The sequence below is a fragment of the Exophiala aquamarina genome, assembly GCF_000709125.1.
Source record: "Exophiala aquamarina CBS 119918 chromosome Unknown aczIA-supercont1.4, whole genome shotgun sequence".
NCBI classification, from domain to species: domain Eukaryota; kingdom Fungi; phylum Ascomycota; class Eurotiomycetes; order Chaetothyriales; family Herpotrichiellaceae; genus Exophiala; species Exophiala aquamarina.
In genome coordinates, this window is record NW_013550584.1 from 437,199 (window position 1) to 455,242 (window position 18,044).

General features: G+C 49.5%; 9 protein-coding genes across 9 annotated transcripts; 4 read left to right on the forward strand and 5 right to left on the reverse strand.

The window, feature by feature from the left end:
- Window positions 1-2,904: 2,904 nt before the first annotated feature.
- Window positions 2,905-3,711, forward strand: A1O9_05273 (uncharacterized protein; the record flags this gene model as incomplete). The annotated part of the gene is made up of 2 exons (XM_013404492.1): window positions 2,905-3,368; window positions 3,444-3,711. The coding sequence occupies 2 exons, from the start codon at window positions 2,905-2,907 to the stop codon at window positions 3,709-3,711; spliced, it is 732 nt and encodes a 243-aa protein (XP_013259946.1).
- A 372-nt stretch (window positions 3,712-4,083) lies between these two features.
- On the reverse strand, window positions 4,084-4,662 carry A1O9_05274 (uncharacterized protein; the record flags this gene model as incomplete). The annotated part of the gene is made up of 1 exon (XM_013404493.1): window positions 4,084-4,662. One exon carries the CDS (start codon window positions 4,660-4,662, stop codon window positions 4,084-4,086), a length of 579 nt encoding a protein of 192 aa, XP_013259947.1.
- Window positions 4,663-5,190: 528 nt separating this feature from the next.
- A1O9_05275 (uncharacterized protein) lies at window positions 5,191-5,970 on the reverse strand (the record flags this gene model as incomplete). The annotated part of the gene is made up of 1 exon (XM_013404494.1): window positions 5,191-5,970. One exon carries the CDS (start codon window positions 5,968-5,970, stop codon window positions 5,191-5,193), a length of 780 nt encoding a protein of 259 aa, XP_013259948.1.
- Window positions 5,971-6,012: 42 nt separating this feature from the next.
- A1O9_05276 (uncharacterized protein) lies at window positions 6,013-6,345 on the reverse strand (the record flags this gene model as incomplete). Its single annotated transcript, XM_013404495.1, has 3 exons — window positions 6,013-6,076; window positions 6,139-6,215; window positions 6,286-6,345. Coding segments are annotated over 3 exons (201 nt in total), but the record flags the coding sequence as incomplete, so codon positions are not given.
- Window positions 6,346-7,028: 683 nt separating this feature from the next.
- On the reverse strand, window positions 7,029-8,516 carry A1O9_05277 (uncharacterized protein; the record flags this gene model as incomplete). Its single annotated transcript, XM_013404496.1, has 1 exon — window positions 7,029-8,516. The coding sequence occupies one exon, from the start codon at window positions 8,514-8,516 to the stop codon at window positions 7,029-7,031; it is 1,488 nt and encodes a 495-aa protein (XP_013259950.1).
- A 1,422-nt stretch (window positions 8,517-9,938) lies between these two features.
- Window positions 9,939-10,334, forward strand: A1O9_05278 (uncharacterized protein; the record flags this gene model as incomplete). The annotated part of the gene is made up of 2 exons (XM_013404497.1): window positions 9,939-10,133; window positions 10,227-10,334. Coding segments are annotated over 2 exons (303 nt in total), but the record flags the coding sequence as incomplete, so codon positions are not given.
- An 894-nt stretch (window positions 10,335-11,228) lies between these two features.
- Window positions 11,229-12,560, reverse strand: A1O9_05279 (uncharacterized protein; the record flags this gene model as incomplete). The annotated part of the gene is made up of 1 exon (XM_013404498.1): window positions 11,229-12,560. One exon carries the CDS (start codon window positions 12,558-12,560, stop codon window positions 11,229-11,231), a length of 1,332 nt encoding a protein of 443 aa, XP_013259952.1.
- Window positions 12,561-13,623: 1,063 nt separating this feature from the next.
- Window positions 13,624-14,060, forward strand: A1O9_05280 (NADH dehydrogenase (ubiquinone) 1 beta subcomplex 7; the record flags this gene model as incomplete). The annotated part of the gene is made up of 3 exons (XM_013404499.1): window positions 13,624-13,672; window positions 13,722-13,861; window positions 13,950-14,060. The coding sequence occupies 3 exons, from the start codon at window positions 13,624-13,626 to the stop codon at window positions 14,058-14,060; spliced, it is 300 nt and encodes a 99-aa protein (XP_013259953.1).
- A 1,583-nt stretch (window positions 14,061-15,643) lies between these two features.
- On the forward strand, window positions 15,644-17,637 carry A1O9_05281 (glutamate-cysteine ligase; the record flags this gene model as incomplete). The annotated part of the gene is made up of 2 exons (XM_013404500.1): window positions 15,644-15,789; window positions 15,855-17,637. The coding sequence occupies 2 exons, from the start codon at window positions 15,644-15,646 to the stop codon at window positions 17,635-17,637; spliced, it is 1,929 nt and encodes a 642-aa protein (XP_013259954.1).
- Window positions 17,638-18,044: the final 407 nt, after the last annotated feature.

Here is an 18,044-nt window from a genome sequence, read left to right on the forward strand (position 1 = left end):
AGAATCCTCGTTATACGGTAGTTAGACGAATTACTCTAAATTCCTAGCTAAACCCTTATAAGGTAATGGAGAAAAAGATAAGGGAGTTTAGTATACCGATACTAGAGATTCGAACGATTTATTAGCCGAGGGCCTAGGATTATATTATATTAGTAATAGAAGAGGCTTTAGAGGATAATCGACGACGATTTAGTAACGGCGTTAGTACTTAATTTATACGTTACTTATAAGAGACTTAGATTCTAAAGGAGTACCGAGTAATCCGCCTTTATACTATTAAAAACGCTAACCTTAAATCTACGTTAAGCTAGCGAAGTAAGTCCTATTATAATAGTATTAGAGAGTTAACTAACGGCTAATTATTACTAGAAGAGTTAGTAAAAAGGCTTATTATTAAGATTAATTTAGTAATTAAAGATATTAACTAGGACGAGGCCTCATTATCCGCTAGCTACTCGCGACTTACCTAAGGTCCTACCTTCTTATAAATAAGGTTATAGGTGTCGAATTACGCGATTTTACGCCTAGAAAGAGAGTAGAATACATTAGATATAATATTAAGAGGAGGAGGAGACCTTAATACACTAGAAATTAGCGTCTATAAGTATAAGATCCTCCTACGGTTTAGTATTACCTATCGACACTAGTTAAAGAGGGCTTATTTATAAGGTTCCGCTATTCTAAAGACCCTTATTTATCCTCGTTAGTAGCTAGGTAGAGGCTCTATTTACTTATCTAATTAGGTACCTTTTTATCTAATAACTAATGCTTAATTAATGCCGCCGCCGCCGCTATTAGCACTAGTAACGATAATTCACTAGGAGACGGTGAATTAACTAGTAGAGATCCGAGGTCTCCTTAATCCGTAGGAAGCTTATTAATTAGCGGTGGACGCCGTAAACGTAGAGCGTTAAATTACTTATTTTAAGACTCTCTAGCTATAAAGCCTTTTACGCGCGGCGCAACGACGTTATTAAATGTAATAGGTACTACTCGACGCGCTAGACCCTCGCCGATAGGGTTATTTAGTAAAGCGTAGTACTCACGGACCTACAAATCAACGCGTATTACTTACTAACGAGGTTAACGAGCGACAACGCCGCTAAAATCGATTAATATAGCTACAATAGGAGCGTTATAAGGCATCGTAGTTAATTAATTAAGAGATGGAGTAGTTATTAGATCGCGCGGCAATAGAGCAATAACTATTTAATAAAGAGGAGGATACTATAGAGTTTATTAGGCGCGCGCTTCTTTAGGACGTCCCTATAAGCCCTAGGGTTATTTCTATAACTCCTCCTCTACCTAAGGTTATTCCTACGAGTCCTCCTCCACTAGAAACCTTAGATTTAGTAATCCTCACCCCTAAGAGGCCTCGGCTACGGCGCGAGCCCTCGCTAGAGGGTTCTCCGCTGCAGATTACACTAAATGAGCCTCCGGCGTTAACTACGCTAGTAGCACTTAGTAGAGCAAAGAGACGGAGGAACTACACTACTAAATTTAACTAGGGTCGATAACAGGGGTTCATTCCTAAGTTCCAGGAGCGACAGTGAAATAGAGCGGAAGAACCTTAATCCGGAGGCCCTGGAGTGGCATCAACGCCCAGGTTTAACGCCGACAAGGCTTTATCAAACCTCAGCCTTGTCGACGAGGTCTCACGATGACAGTGTGGTTGATAAATAGATGAATAATGGCAGGATATGCAAAATGGGTTAATTTTACGGCCAAATTAGGCCTAGTTTACATTACTTGGCATTCGCTCGCATTTCCGTTCGCTCCGCCGATTCGCTCCTCAGAGTCATTCCCGCGGAGGTAGGCCCGCTGTCCAATGACCTTGGCTTTGACAAACTTAACTCGAGTGGTTAATAGAAATCCTTTCGTCTAGCGTCCATAAACTCCTGGTACAGGTCATGTTGCTACTACGCGCCCAGCCTGAAATCAAAGAATTGCATGTTGTGCTGACTGAATAAGCGGAGTCATCCGCCAGCGGAGATCGCGAGATTGAGAGTCCGGTTTTCACACTGGACCAAAAACGCGGGGATCGCTGAACATCGCCGTATGCCTATCTGGATGCCTGTACTTATCGCTGGGTCGACACCACCACTCTCACATTTTTGTAAAACGAGATTAGTACAGGGAACTTCTGTGAAAGTACTGAAGACCATATCTCCCTTATCCCACAGTTTGGAGCCGAGATGTTAAGCTTTACCTCACCAGACCCTACTTCTGTACCTAAGTCCTTTCCAAATTCTGTAATCATCATCGGGGCTGGAGTGTTCGGATTGTCGACCGGGTTTGCTATTGCAAAAAGATATCCTTCAACAAAAGTCACTATAATCGACCGTCTCACACCACCTGTGCCAGATGGCACCAGAATTGATACTACGCGATGCATCCGTTCAGGTAAGCCTCGGTCATTGAGCATTGGCTGGAGCAAGAAATCCCAGAAAGAGCCGGTTCAAAACCAGCGGTGGGTTAGCTGAGTGCCAACAGACTATCTTGACCCTACGTACACGCGGCTCGCAAAGAGATCTCAGAAAATAATCCGGGAGGATCCTGAGCTCAGACGGCATCTCTTTCAGCAAGGAATGACCTTCGTCTGTGACGGCCAGCCGAGTCGTTTCACAGAGGTGGAAATCACCGCTTACACGTGGAAGGTCTTCTGATCCAGATAATTACGTCGAGCTGTTCAACCGCGAAGAAGTCTTCCAGCGAATCTACGGCAAGGACTCCTAACCACCCCCGTTGCTAGATCTCGGTGGAAATTCACGTTGGAATCGAGCATACTGCAATCTCGAGGATGCATTCATTGATGCCAAAGAGTCCATTCAAGTCTATTACGATCGTTGTTCGCAGTATTCGACGGTCGATTTCATATGTGGCTCCGCGGTTGAGAATATTCAAATGTTCGATGGTCAGGCCGAGGGAGTTATTTTAGAAGATAGAACAGTAGTTCAGGCCGACCTAGTGATCGTCGCAGCTGGAGCCTGGTCAAACAAGCTGGTATATCTCGGGACTCGCCTGATTCCGATCGGACATGAGGTGGCCTGGATCAAGGTATCGGCCGAGGAGGAAGGTCGCTGGAAAAATATGTCCATTACAACAAATATGAGCACTGGTCTTAACATGTTCCCGCCGTATAATGGCGAGATTAAAATACTTCGGAGGTCACCGGGTTATAAGAACACGACGATTGTCCCGCATCCAGAAGACCGTTCAAAGAAGATTCAGATCTCCTATCCACGGACAATTGTCAGCAATCCTGCTGATGTTATTCCGAGTGAAGCCGAGGCCGCGATGCGGGACAACATGTGTGAGATCATTCCGACTCTTGCAGACAGGCCATTTGACAGAACCAAAATATGTTGGTGAGTACGCAAACTTCCAGCCCTAATATATATTTCTGTGAACCTATTAGGTTAATCGATGTGCAAATGATGCAGGATCAGTACGACTCCTACCGCCGACTTTCTGATAGCTCCTCATCCCCGTATTACTGGCGTCCACATGGCCACGGGTGGCTCCGCCCACGCGTGGAAGTTCCTCCCCATAATTGGTGATTGGGTAGTCGACTCGATTATGGGCACCTTGGCTCATGAATTGGTAGAAAAATATGCTTTTGACAAACACTCAGGCGACAAAGATCAGAATGCACCTCGAAAGGATGGCGAGCCACAAGAACTGAGAGAAAAAGTGCGTCATCATCTCTGAACTCTGAGCGGTGTTGAGCCCCAATGCACTTGCGTTGATGTTTCCACACTGTGGCTCGAAAGCATGGAATAGGTAGAATTGCTTGAATGTCACAGACTATCAATGCGCCGTTTTTGCAACTTGCAATGTCGAACGATTTAGATCTTAGAATGGCTGAATCCATCCTAGGTTACCTCAATAGAGGATTGCTCAATGCTAGATTGTAAAGATCCCAGCCTTTTTGTAGTTTAAGCAGGTCCTGTGTAAATGAAACGGAACATAGTGTAATGGATTTTAATAGAGATCTCCTGCCCTAGCATGCCCCTACAATGCGTAGAAGAGGGAAAGTTCCAAAAGACAACACTAATTCTGTTATTCTGAGCTGTCTAGTGTTTAGGTCCACGTCAGCACAAGAAACTCATTCATGTTCTGGAACGCTTCCCAATCGAATGATACATCATCGAAATCGGAAAGCGAAAAATCCACCTGAGGAGTGTATGTGTCAGGCCCAACATCTGTCATCGGCAAAGAGAACTGAGGGTCCAGGATCCGTTTCGCGACACCACCCGAATCTGAGTCTGTTGCGGCTGCAAGATCATCCGATGGTTCCATGTCAGACGAACGGAGGATACTATTGCCCATCTTCGTTGTTGTAAAGTCAAGTGCAGTTGCCATTGGCGTTTGTGTTTTCTCATTACTTTGAGCTAGGTCAGCAAGTACCTTAGACGCATTGATATCGAAAGCGTCACGTTTCCCCTTGAAATCGGGGAAGTGTTCTACCATGCCCCAGAGGACCGATGAGCAAGTGTTCACAAGTGATTCCAGAGAGCGTAGGTCGAGTTGTTCTCGGACCCGAGATGAAGTAACGTAGCTGGACATTAGAGCAGTGCCTGCCGAGGACAGATTCTCGACCGCTTGCCAGTATATTGTGAGCCTATGATCGCGGAAGAATTGTCGATAGAGCTTGATCATTTTTATTGCAGCATCTGTCATTTGCAGCAGTGACTCTTCTGGTGGGTCTTGAATGTTAGGGGAAGGGTGTTATAAGAAGAACAATGCTCGGTGGAACGTCAACTCAAAGTTCTCGAGAATATTTCGTTCACGATTAGTGACATTGTCATTTCGAGGAGTGTCCTTGTACCAAGTTTGGATGCGACTTTTCATATTGGATTGCCAGCGGCTCAAGTCGTCGGAGCACGAATCAGAAAAGGGTTCTCGTAGAGCATGTTTTGCATTTCTGACTGTATCTGCCGATATCGGAACACATAAGTGCTGATACTCTTGGTTTTGAAGGAACTACCTTTGCGTATGACTATTCCATTGGGTGTGATACCATCATCCTCAACCTGGCTGGGGAACTAGAGAGAGTTACTCATTTGCTGTTCAAGCAAAGATTCATTCATACCTTGGCTGTGATTGCACCATCCGACAAGCACGATGGCATAGACAGGGCAATGAATATGTTTCTATCCATCGCATATGCAACCCAAAACGTCCTTCTCATTGTGTCCAAAGTAAGACAATCCACGTTGTTGGGATGCGGGTCCTGTGGAGGTTCAATTCTACTGCGAGGCGCAGAGCCGCCCCAACTGTTTTCCAGACAGCCCAGATAGTTGGATGATGGTAACAATATTGTCCAACAAGAAGCAGAGCCTGCACTCCCTCAACATCACTGGGCAGCCCGGTCTCATTCAGTGCTCTTACTGCAGCTCTATGGTATCGATCTGCCAATGATGCTGGAATTCTGGAGGGATCCTGTTTCTGGAGGGTCAAGAGAGCCACAGCGAATACCTCGAAGACAAAGAAGACCGCGACTCTCGATTCCATGTTGGCATGAGTATGGTTCAATTCCACAACGTTTGACATACTATATAGAAGATCCAGCTTTTGGTTGAATGTTGGTTCATGGAGAAGTGGGAGGCTGAGATTCGCGAATTGGAGATAAGCCCTGACAAGGTTTTGAGCGGCCTCCTTAGTAGGAAGCGACACGGGCGAAGTATCCAGTCCGCCGATCATATCCGGGGGAAGATGTTTTGTGGTGGATGAAAGGCCTTCCATACCAGCGCTTGGGTTTTGTCTAAGGGTCATGGGTTCTGTCAATAGAATTCTGGAAAACGTCGGCTCGTCCTGGGGCATACGCCTTGCTAGATTCATCACCTTTTCTAGTGTAACCTGAGCCGTCGCCCCGGTTGTGTCGGTCGTAAGCATCGGGGGTTGAGGAGGCGATATTTCTTCTTGGGAGAAGCCGTCTGATGGTTGGGTTCGTTCGACTGGTGACATCAGGGATCCCACCGCTTCGCCCCCCTCACTTTCGTCCTCGTTGATTCCGTGTTGTTGAAGTTTCAACTCCAAGTACGCAACCCTCTCTTCAAGGCTGTGCACATAGCTGTTAATGGATCACGTTAGTCGCTGCCTGCTGATCGAGGTGAACGATGCGACTATTGTAACCTTCTCGGTACATGTCTCTTAGCTACCGCGTCGTAGCCCACGCATTCAGCACCAGCAGTTTCGCAGAGGCTGCATCTCTGGTATGGTGCGTGTCTCAATTTCAGCAATGTTTCTCAAAGAGCCTTTCCTGGTGTCATTGATGCTTACCGGGAGCTTTTGGTCACATCGCTTCTTCTTCCGCCGGCAACGAATGCAGGCGGTTCTGTTAGACCTAGCAAGTGGTGGTGGCTTGCCTTTGGTGACCCCTTGAGCCAGTCCTGCAGGAGTCATTGGTCCTAGGTGAATATGGGTTTACGTTGCCATGGTGAGAAGGCAAGATAATATGAAAGGGGGACTAAGCAGAGGTACGCCGTTATAGTAATTTAAATCTTGGACATGGCGCGTAATAGTTGTTTGATGGAGGTGGTATAGGTTGGCTGGAATCGCTCCTTCAGGGCCGATGCGCCTCCTTTCCCCAGAGGCAAGTTAGGCGGGGTAGGAGGTGCACGCGTATTGGTTCATTTTACTCCATCCGCGGCTCATCTGTAACGTCGAACGACGACCACTGTCAATCCCCATTTCATCCAGGACCAAGTTGTAGAATTGAAAGACAATTCAATTGAGTGCTTAGCCCCTTCTCATGCCGCTCGAACGCCAACTTTCAGTAGCAAATGTTTACCATTTCGGGGACGGGTACCTGTATTGCTTAGATATTATACACATAGATTTCCAAAGCACAAATCGATAGGAGTATGCCTTCCTCACTGTCCTCTAACATGCCCCGTTGAAAATATAATGGACACAATTGAAACCCCCAGATGGCCCAAAACAGAAGGCCGCTAGACATCACACATGAAAACTTTTTGAAAGATGAGGGGCCTGGCTTAATGCGCCCTTTAGGCACACGTGCTTCAATCGCGCGCGTCCCTGGTGAGAATGGTTGATCTGCCAGTTTCAAAGCTGAGCCTGGGGCTGCAGTCGACGATACTGCTTTCGGTGGCATCGTCTGTGGTGCTCGCTGGATACATAAACCCGTCGACAACAGTTATTTCCCCTTCAAGTTCTTCTTCATATCGAGGAGGTGGAGCATAAGCAGGGAGGTTGTCTGAGCCTCTACTGCTGCCGACTCCAGCGTCGTAAGATGATGAAGTATATGGGGATGGATAGGATGATTGGTATCTGGCCGGGGCGGCACGATAATCGCCCTGGGCCCGGCCTTCCTCTGCGGCGACCAAGTTCCTGACGAGGTCGGTTGCATCACGGAGGGTGAGGATATGTCTCTGCAGCGAATCCTGCGAGATCCCTTCTCGTTCCAAGATCATTTGTCTCTTCTCTTCGTAGTCACCGGTCGCTTGCCGTTTGAGCTGCTTCCACCATGTGCGCCACTTGTGCTTACATGCAGCTTTTCGATACAATCTTCTGGTGAGAAACTCTTCCCGACGCGCAGCACGCTCGGCCCGACGCCTTGGATCACGACATATCTGTACAATACGAAAGATGACTCCGCCAACTAGAACCAAGAGCACAAGAGATACCACTGCGAGCAATAAGTGACGCCGAATGAGGTGCTGCATGCGAGCGGTGTTATCCTGAAACGTTGCCAGGGCATCATGCGCAGAGGCTTCCGTCGATTCAAACCATGAGTGAGATTCAGAATGGTCACCAGAGGATTTCGGGAGCTCATCCGACTCATGAATATCGGTGTCTTCGATCTCGTCGTGAGCGGGGAACGCAGGAGGAGTAGGAATGGCAGAGCTGTATAAAGAGTGAGGCTCTTCTTCTACTGTCTCAATAATCTCCGCGGACTGTGGTGCCGTCTTCTGCTCCTGACTACTGTCTTGCCCTTGAGCACGGCAGGGAGATTGAGCATCCCCATCCGTACATCCAGCAACTCGGCCTGAGTGATGTGAAAAATGTGCGGAGATCAACTTGCAGATGCTGGGAGCACTGCTTTTCGCAGTATTCCAGACGCACTTGAGGTTTGTGCAAGATTTAAATTCTGCCTTGATCAAGGACATGATATTTATTTCGGTGTCATGGAATTGCTGATGGAGTTCCGTCAATTGAGCCTTAAGCTCTTCCAGCTTCGTATATTGCACTTCTAATGGGTCGTCAAAGATGGTTTCGTCCAAGGTGGCAGTGGCCACAGCTAATCTGGAGGAATTGTCGGGGCGAAGCCACATGTCACACATTTCATCGTCGTCACCTAAACGGTCGACAGGAGATTCTTGCAGACGTAAGACTGTAGGGTGGCCTTTTTGTTTGAAGGAGGTGGTGAAACCGGACGGGCCTTTCACCTGGATGTCTCCAGTGATATCGGCGAACCAGACTGAGATCATTGATGCTTCCCCTTTCAGGCAGGTCGATTCCCAGAAGGCATGGACATCTTTCTCGCCCATACCATTGGAAGGTTTTGATTTGAAGGTGATTTGCCCCTTGGCGGCTTCGTTGATTAAGGCCAGAGGTGAGCCATTGAGACGTGGAGGACTGCTTGTGCACTCCTCATCGGCCGAATCGATCTCGAGTGTGAGCTCCTGCAAACGAAGTCAATGAGACGGCCGGCATCCTGCGGCCTGAGGAAGAAACCCACCAAGCCGTCATCGGTGCCGAGAAAGCACCCATGGCAGGGAGCACTGAAGTTGATGGAGACATGATCAGAGCCTGAGACGGTGAGCGACCGACAGCGACAGCAAGCAAGGAAAGAAGTGAATACCTGTTGTACCAGCAACAGTGGTGATGTCTCTCGTAGAAGAGCTGGGAGTGGACGAAGGGGAGGGAGTGATAGCAGCCGAAGCAAGAGAGGAAAGAAACGCAGCAGCCTGGGCCAAGGTGGACTTCATTTTGATCCGATCCAGATAGTGACTGTATCAAACTAGAAGACACCAAGCCAATGGTTGCAACCAAACACAAATTATTCACTTATGAATAATGCAACAGATATGCTGACATGCCCCGAACGAACAAAGGAACCACACTCTGATTCACGACTCCATATTTACATCCCAGGAACCAGGGTGAATCCAATAGATAGAGAAGACCCGTGGAAAGGGATGATAGTAGAAGATGGTATTATCTGGAAAGATGGAGATCAACAAAACAAACTCCAATGGATTATGAATCGATGGATGGCGAGCGAGAAGAGGTGGAAGTGGGACAGGTTTGAGATCTAGGGGGAGAGAGGATGGGACGGAACTTGGTGGTGTGTTTTCGCTGGAGCCTGAACTCCAAGCTGGAGGCAGGGCCAGCTCGCCTCGTACTCGTGTAGTCAGTAATTAGTTGTGGGCGGCCTGGGGTCGCGGAAGGCGTTAAGTCCACCCGAACCCGAGCCCGCGGGATTCCAGTTTTGCACAGCCCCGAGCGTGCCACATTAAGCCTGAATTGGCCACGCATGGCATCCACCAATCCTGTCGCGCCTTTACCGCCAAGAACATGAGCCCGCTTCTGGACGTCTAGCCTCTTTCGGGTAAAGGTGCTGCCCTCACGTGATACACCAAACCAGACACAAGCGATGCCAAGGCTCCCTCCAACTGGCACTATCCTATTCTCGTCTCATGCTGCGACGGAAGCCACTTCTTTGGATGACATTGACATTCACGAGTCCTGCAGGTCGCTCTACACGCAAGGCTCCAGTACTCCGTACTCCGTACCTGACTACGATAAGCTCCAGTATCCCTGTAGCGCTGTCCCGGAGAAACTTGTCCGAGACCTCAGTACCACCATCAAACGCGAGCCTTGGTCTGTTTTGCTCTTTTAGCATCATTAACAGGAGCCATGGTATGTCCCGAACTTCCTCGAACCACCCATCTGTACTAACCGGCAAACAGCTTCCACTGGGACTTCTGACAGCAGCACAGGGGCACCCGATGCTCGTTGAGCTGAAGAACGGGGAGACTCTGAATGGTCATCTCGTCAATTGTGACACGTGGATGAATCTAACCCTCAAGGAAGTCGTCCAAACGAGCCCGGAAGGCGATAAGTTCTTCAGGCTCGCCGAGGTATATGTCAGAGGCAATAATGTGAGTGTTATGTCTCTGCTCCGCCTATCGATGGAGAGGACGAGTGGAAGGTCACCGCCCCTTCTGTGGATTTCAACTAACGCGCCCAAAAAGATCAAATATCTCCGCGTGCCGGAGGAAATAATAGACTTGGCTAAGGAGCAACAACAGCATAACCATCAAGGCAACCAACGGGGTCGTGGTGGTCAAGGCCATCGTGGGGATCAGGGTGGCCGAGGGGACCGTGGTCGCGGTCAAGGGCGAGGCGGCGGTCGTGGTCGGGGTAGAGGGAGAGGACAGGGTTGAGGAGAGGTAGAATCATGGCTTCGACGGTCCCAGAACTGGTGAATCACCTCAGATATAGATGGGACAAATTCGGGAATTGGCCAAGGACATACTTATTGCCGCTCAACGATGCAATGCCTTAGCACTGGACGTCCAGGCGCTCACATCGAAAAACCCGTGCATGATATTCCACGTTGCGGGCGTCACTGAGATCGTTTCAAATCCAGTCCACAACGGATTGGTCACCTAGTGGACGAGCTGGATTGACTCAAGGCCGGATACTTTGGGACCCTTTTCGGATACGTGCGAATAAATCTATGTCCATACCAAACATGCTATGGCAGATACTACGCCACGTGGCCACCACAAGAGCAGAATACAAAATAGCGTGCCTACTCCCGCATAATGTTCGTGGTGAGATGATATCGACTGGCACCGCAGCAATGCTTTGCTCCTTTTTTTATTAGAGTTAATATGTGCTAGTTCGACTTATGCTGAGATAGATGTCGAGAACTTTCACAAACCAATAGACTGCTATCCAGAAACTTGCCGTCTACGCTCTACAGACCCGCCTTCTCTTACACCACTTCGAAGTTCGAGCTGCTGAGCCGAGGTGCAATAAAATTGATCAAAACGCCCTGGTGATGCCGAGGTTGGCTTCAGAAGGAGATTATCTAGCATCTGAAGGATGGGCCAGTACCAATACTAGCATTTAAGTACACGTGGCAGTAGAGAATGACATCTAATTTAGACGCACGTAATTACCTGTGCAGAATTATAAATTAGCTCAGGAGCTGAATATGGGGCGATTGCAAAATCTCGCAACATCATTCAAAAGCGCACCATGTGGATCGACTTACCTGGAAACTGCCCTTGCCTCCCATTGACCCGTCCGTTCCACCATTCGTTCTCGTTTTGTGTTCTTGAGATGATCTCAATAACATCGCCCGTCATGAAACTGAGGTCACCCTCTGCTTGAGCTTCATAATCGTACAAGGCTGTCACTGTCTCCGCTGCTGGAACCCCACTCAAACGACTGGGTTTGGGCTTGGGTGGTGGGGGTTTGCCTTTGGCAGCAATCGAAGCGGCCAGAGCAGGACTGCTTGGAGTGCTTGCGGAGGTCGCGGGTGAGTATGGAGGTGGTGGATTAGCAATTCCAGCCTCGGGGTCGTACGTTTTTCGATTACCATACGTAGATTTGTTTGCTTCTGCCTCTTTTGATTTGGCGGCGTATTTGGACACTCCTTTGGCTACCTTGATCCCTCCGGTGCCCTTGAAATGGACTATCGATAAGGCCTCGGCTTGACTTTGGACATCGCCTCTCTTCATTTCGAAGGCCTCTTCGATGTCAAGGGTCAAATTGAAGTAGCCGATATTGATGCCTTGCATTTTGTCATGCAGTGTGTAGAAGACGTTTAATTGCATGTAGTAGAAGGATTGGAAAAGCGGCCTGATGAACTCTGCCTCAAGCGCGAATAGCTTCGGTAGTTCGTCTTTGAGCAGATTGTTAAAGTATTCATAGTCCGTAGTGGCTTGTTCGACATCATTTTCTGCCTTGAAAAGCGCCTTCTCGTCCTTGAGGGTCTTTTCCTTCTTGTCCTGCAATTTCTTGAGAGTGGCTCTATGGCGATCGTAGTCGAGTTGCTTATGTTGTCGTTTGACCGACACTTTGCGGATAGATTTGATCACTTCCAATAGCTGATCTGCAGGAGCTATGACCCGCTGCTCGATCATTTCCAGCTCGGGCTGTAATGTAGCCTGGAGCTCGCGCACGATCGCCTCATATTCTTCACAAGCTCGGATACCTTCGGGGTTGCCCTCCGGGATCGTTGAGTTCGGGTCGGAAACACGGCCTGATATCGGCTTGTAAATTTCCTGGATAGCTTTGGAGAATTCGATTTGGTGATTCAGCATGCCTAAGAAAGTTGTCAGAGGTACGATCGTTTTTGGGGTTGTGAAGTGGTAAGGATAATACACACCGTTGATGGCATCAAAGTACTTTTTGGACTCATCATGGAGTTTCTTGGTCTCGGTTTCTAGTTCAGCGAAGCGGCGTTCAGCGTCAATGTATACAGCGTCTTTGGTATTGTCACCAAGGTTGAAGCGCTGTTTGAACTGCTGGGGCGCTCGGGTCAGGCTTTTTCCAACACCTTTGAGACTCATGCTTGTATTTCGTTGTCTGTTTGCTGTTGCTCTATTCCCAACCCCGCCGTGTGGGAATGGCTTTTGCTAATGTGGCAGTAACAGTAACGGTGGAATGGAGAGTGGAAGGCGCTGAAGAAAGGCCTAATTAGGGTGGAGACTTGAGAGATTAGCGAGAAAGAGTCTGTGTCAGATGGTGCAATATCCGGAGGGCTTCACATAGGTATGCTGCAGTGTGGTAGGAGTGAACCGGTGGTGTCTGGATCAAAGACGTGTTGCGACGGTCGGAGGGGCCGTGGTCAATGTTGAAGAGTAGCCGGCCATGTACTGATTGATGATGGCGCAGGTGCAGGTGCAGATGGAAGTGGCGGAAGAGGGTACAAGTACTCCGTACATACGAGTAGTAGGAAGTGCAGGGACACCCAGCGATCACATCTCATCTGCATCTGTCCCCGGCTGTCAGACTATTGACTGGTCGACTCCAGTTAACTCCAGTTAAGGTCAACCATACCCGCCGCCTGCCAGCGATGACGCATCATGCCCAGACTCACACCTCATTATGTGGCTGTGGCCTTGGCTGAGCCTGCTGGTCAAGGCGGCGCCAGGTCTGGTGGACAGGCAGAGTTGATCCAAGATTCCGTATTACATTCATGACTGAGAATGTAAGTCAAGGTTGAAGAGGATTCAGCGACGCTTGCAAGTGCTTACCACCGAGTATTCGGTACTGCATGTTTCTATGTAATTTAAAGAAGCGGGTGTGCTCTTGGGCAACAAATCCTCCCTGGTAAAGGCGGGTACCCGCTGGGGCTTCGCTTTGGGGCCTGAGGCCCCTCCTCCAGTAATACATACTCGTAAGAGAGCTTCCGAAAAAGAGGCAGAGGCCAGGCCACGGTCACGTGAGCAGGTCTCACCCGGCGAAATATCTCACCGTATCACTGCAGCCAAGATTTCACTTTAAGGGCTTGTCCTTCACCGTACATCCTCCGCAGCTCTGTCGGCATCGACGTCGCAGCTGCTGAAGGCATTGTTGCTCATTGACATTGAACGTCTCTTGTGTGTCGCGCTCGACCAGCCTTGCCCCACCATGGCTGTTATAGAGACCGTCAAAGAAGCCATTGGCCTCGGCCATTCAGGTACGACCGATGCTTTCTTCCCTCTCATACCCTGCTAATATTTATCCAGATGCAGCACCATCTCCCGCTTCGCGTGAGGCAATGTCAGAAGCAAAACTACCCCTAGCATATCGAGATAGCTGTGCCGGTCTCCTGATCCCTCTCAATAAGTGCCGCCATGACACCTTTTTCGCCATCTGGAAATGCGAGGTGAGTAGGACAAGTGCGAACCACTTGTGCCATGCAACAGTGATCGAGGAGAATTCGGACTGACGTACGAGCGCCCGACGAGCTACAGAACGAACGACACACTTATGAAAAATGCCAATACGAGGAATTCAAGAAAAGAGTGGCCAGAATGAAGGAATTGCGCGCTGCGAAAGCCTCCGAATCCAATGCTGTGGCCTGAGGAGTGATGCGGGGTCGACATTAGATGCGAAGCTGTCGTTTGTATATATCGGGGACACATATGCCTAGTCGGCATTTGGACGGCGTCAATGGAAGATGGATCATAAAATCATGAGATATGGCCGGCATCTACCTCCCGGCGAAGCTCCGTCATCTAGCTCTTCCTTCATCTGGGGTATCATCGACTCGAGGCCTCCAGGAAAGCACAAGGCTGGATAGACAGACCACAGATGGCAGATTCAATACAAGACTCTGGTCGCGTTTTCCGTGCGAATCCGGTCACGTGAAGTGCATAGGACCAACATGCCGGGCCCATCGTTCATTCATGCAGACGCAAGTCTTCTAACCTATTAGCAGGATCGCATTTTCACTACATGAACGTTCCCTGCGACAAAGACACACAAGATATGTGGTATATGGACCCCCACGCTCGCTAGTAGTTCCAGACGGTTTGGCGATGATGATGTGATCGAGACCGGCAGACGAACGCGGATACAAGCGGGGGCAAGGAACAGGCCTGAAAATGATGGTTTTAATTGGATCTCAGCGAGAAGACGAGGCGACATCAAGTGTAGAGACAGGCCTATCCACTTTTCTTCTCGAGCAAAGCTCCGTTCCACTGGAAACGGGGCTGGCTAGTATTACGGACATCAAATACGCAGGTGACACAACGAATCATCAGAATCATCAGAACCATGGGGCGCGTTGATGACTAATGTGGTAGTGGGAAAAAGCGCCCTTTGGCTCGCGTTAATAATATAGCAGACCTACTCGTCCTCGGTAAAGCAACTGCTTTTAACGTCCACTTCTACTCCCTTTGTGCAGCCCCAGGGCCTCGCCATTCTTCTTCTGATTCTCACATGTTGACCCATTCAGATTTCATCGGAACCCCAATCCGGTGTCTTTTCCCGACCGAGGTCGGTATAAGCATCTAGAGGCCCACCTGCAACTGCCTGTTCGGCTTGTATTTCCCGGAATTCGCCCGCGTTCGCAGAAAAAAAGTCGAAAAACGTCACGACAGAAAGGGCTGTTTCGTCCTGGGTTGACGCCTTCTTCACCACTGCCCAGCACTCGCAATTGTGACTAGCAAGTGTTTCAATAATATTCCGAGTTCGAAGGCCCCCCCAAAGCATGGCTCAATTGCTTTCAAAACTACGCTGAACTTGGAGCCATTGCCAGTCACGTTTTCAGAACCAGCCGACTTTGCCCGGATGGGGTAATTTTGAATTCCGACTCTCTTCAACGACTTTCATCTTGCCTTGTCGTGGCAGAATAACTAGACATGGGGCTTTTGTTAGTCATGGCGCGCCACCGTCTTTGAAGGCATTGCTAATTGACTGTTCAGAGCATTGGGCACGGCTCTTGAATGGCCGGATGCAAAGAAGGCCGCTGGCCAGGTGAGAGAGTGGGGCATCGAGGTACGAGTCGGCTTGCCGTTATCGCCTGACTGATCAACGGATTAACAACCTCTGTAGCAATTGCTCACTATATGGCGCAACGCTAAAGGCAAGGAACGGGATGCCCTACTGTGGGGAGACGAGGTAGGAATGTTCCATCGGTTGTTTGACGGCGTTGATCGTGTTTATGCAGATCGAGTATTTGGTTGTCGCTTTCGATGACGAACACCAAAAGGTCCGCCTTTCGCTATGCCAAGCGGATGTTCTTAAAGCTCTTGCTCGAGACGAAGAACTCGCAAAGAAAGGACCAGTGGTCCCTGACTTGCAAAATGGGTATGTCAATTTATACCGCTCGAAGTGCGATTCCGGATGTTGACGAGGTTAAGCGATTCTCCCAGACGTGGAGCTCTTCCAACGTTTCACCCTGAATTCGGTCGATTTATGCTTGAAGCCACCCCTGGCAAGCCATGGGGTATCGGTTTCAAGGACTTGCTGGATGTTGAGTCAGATATGAAGAACCGCCGTGTGATCGCCAAAGACCACATGGATCCCGACCAGTATCCCGTAACACTCACGACATTTCCACGCCTTGGGTGTCGGGAAGACTTCATTTCGCCTTACTACCCTCCTTCTGGACCTGCCCTTCGCTCTCAATTTGTTCCCGATGAAATTGCCAATCCTCATATTCGATTTCCCACCCTTGCTGCCAACATTCGCTCGCGCCGCGGTCGCAAAGTCGAACTGAATGTCCCTGTCTTCAAAGATAAGAATACGCCCTCTCCCTTCCACGACCCAACGGTGAACTATGACCTCCATAAATGGCCTGAGGACGATGATGTCCGTAATGGTGCAGCAAAACCCGACTGCGTGTACATGGATGCAATGGCATTTGGCATGGGCAGTTGCTGTCTACAAATCACTTTCCAAGCCAAAAACATACGTGAAGGTCGCACTCTTTATGACCAACTATCTCCTCTTGGCCCGATCATGCTGGCCCTGACCGCTGCTACTCCAATCTACAAGGGTTTTCTCGTCGACACGGATGTTCGCTGGAACCAGATTTCCCGTGCGGTCGACGACCGGACACCAGAAGAATTGGGGGAGGTTCCACTCAAGAATGATCGGTGGCGGATACCGAAGTCCAGATATGCTAGTAACAGTACATACATCGCAGAGGATCCACGGCGACGGCCAGAATACATGGATCCCGATCTTATTGTCGACGAGACACTGAAGCAAAAGCTTGTAGGCGGGGGCATGGATGATCTCCTCGCCACACACTTTGCTCACCTCTTCATTCGAGACCCTATCGTCATCTTCTCCGAAGACCTCAAGACCCTCGACCCTGAAGGCTCCAACCATTTCGAAAACATCCAGAGTACTAATTGGCAGCACATGCGATTCAAGCCGCCGCCACCAGACGCCGATATCGGTTGGCGAGTTGAGTTCCGCTCAATGGAGATCCAAATGACCGATTTTGAAAACGCAGCCTTCAGCATTTTCATCGTGCTCGTCACCCGAGCCATCCTATCATTTGACCTGAACTTCTACATCCCGATCGCCCGCACGACAGAAAACATGGAGACTGCACACACGAGAGACGGGGTGATGAAGTCGAAATTCTGGTTCAGGAAGAACCCCTGCCCCCCACGACGCAGTACGAAGGACTTGGCACCGATGGCCAACGGCAGCGAAGCAGGAGGGATGCCAGGTGCACCAGCGTCTCTTCGAGCGGCCGCACAACAAACACCACAACCCAGCCGCCCACCGACCCCCGGTCCTGTGGAAGACGAATACAGACTGATGACCATCGACGAGATCATCAACGGAACCCGAAATGAAGACAACAACCCGGACGATTTCCCCGGGCTCATTCCACTCGTGGAGCTGTACCTCGACAGCGTCAACATCGATGTGACCACACGCTGCGAGCTGGCGCGCTACCTGGACCTGATCCGCAAGCGCGCCAACGGCACCCTCTGGACCGGTGCCAAGTGGATCCGCGAGTTCGTCCGCTCACATCCCGACTACAACGGCGACAGTGCCGTCAGTGAGAAGATCGTCTATGATCTGTTCAAGAAGGTCGAAGAAGTCACCTGCTGCGAAGGCCGCCCCGCGGGCAAAGGGCCCGGGTGGGAGATGTTAACCGCGAAGCGGAGGGTTGTGGGTTTGGATGATTAAAAGAGAAATTTCACCCTGGAACTGCTGCTTGCATGTTTGGCCTAGCAAGTGCTTCTGAACCTATCTAGATATTTGTTCTTATCCTCATCTATTCTCTAGCAGGGGATAGAGGCCAAGACTGAGTCCGATCTAATGAAGGTGTCTCTGTTGGTTGGAGCTCTCTGGCACATTTCAAACGATACGATGCACATTTCACTTCCTTTAGCTGTCGGTCACCTGAACTTGAGACTTTTTCCATGGTCGTGCAGCGCTGCTATCCAGTGGTGTGTGCAGTGTAATGAGTCGACGACGATCGTGGTCCTTTTTTGGATCTGTAGACCGCACGTACGCTAACTCCTGAACTAATGGCCAATACCATATCGCTCATGGGGAGCATGGTGTGCTTGCGTTGTACCTCTGAGAGCCTC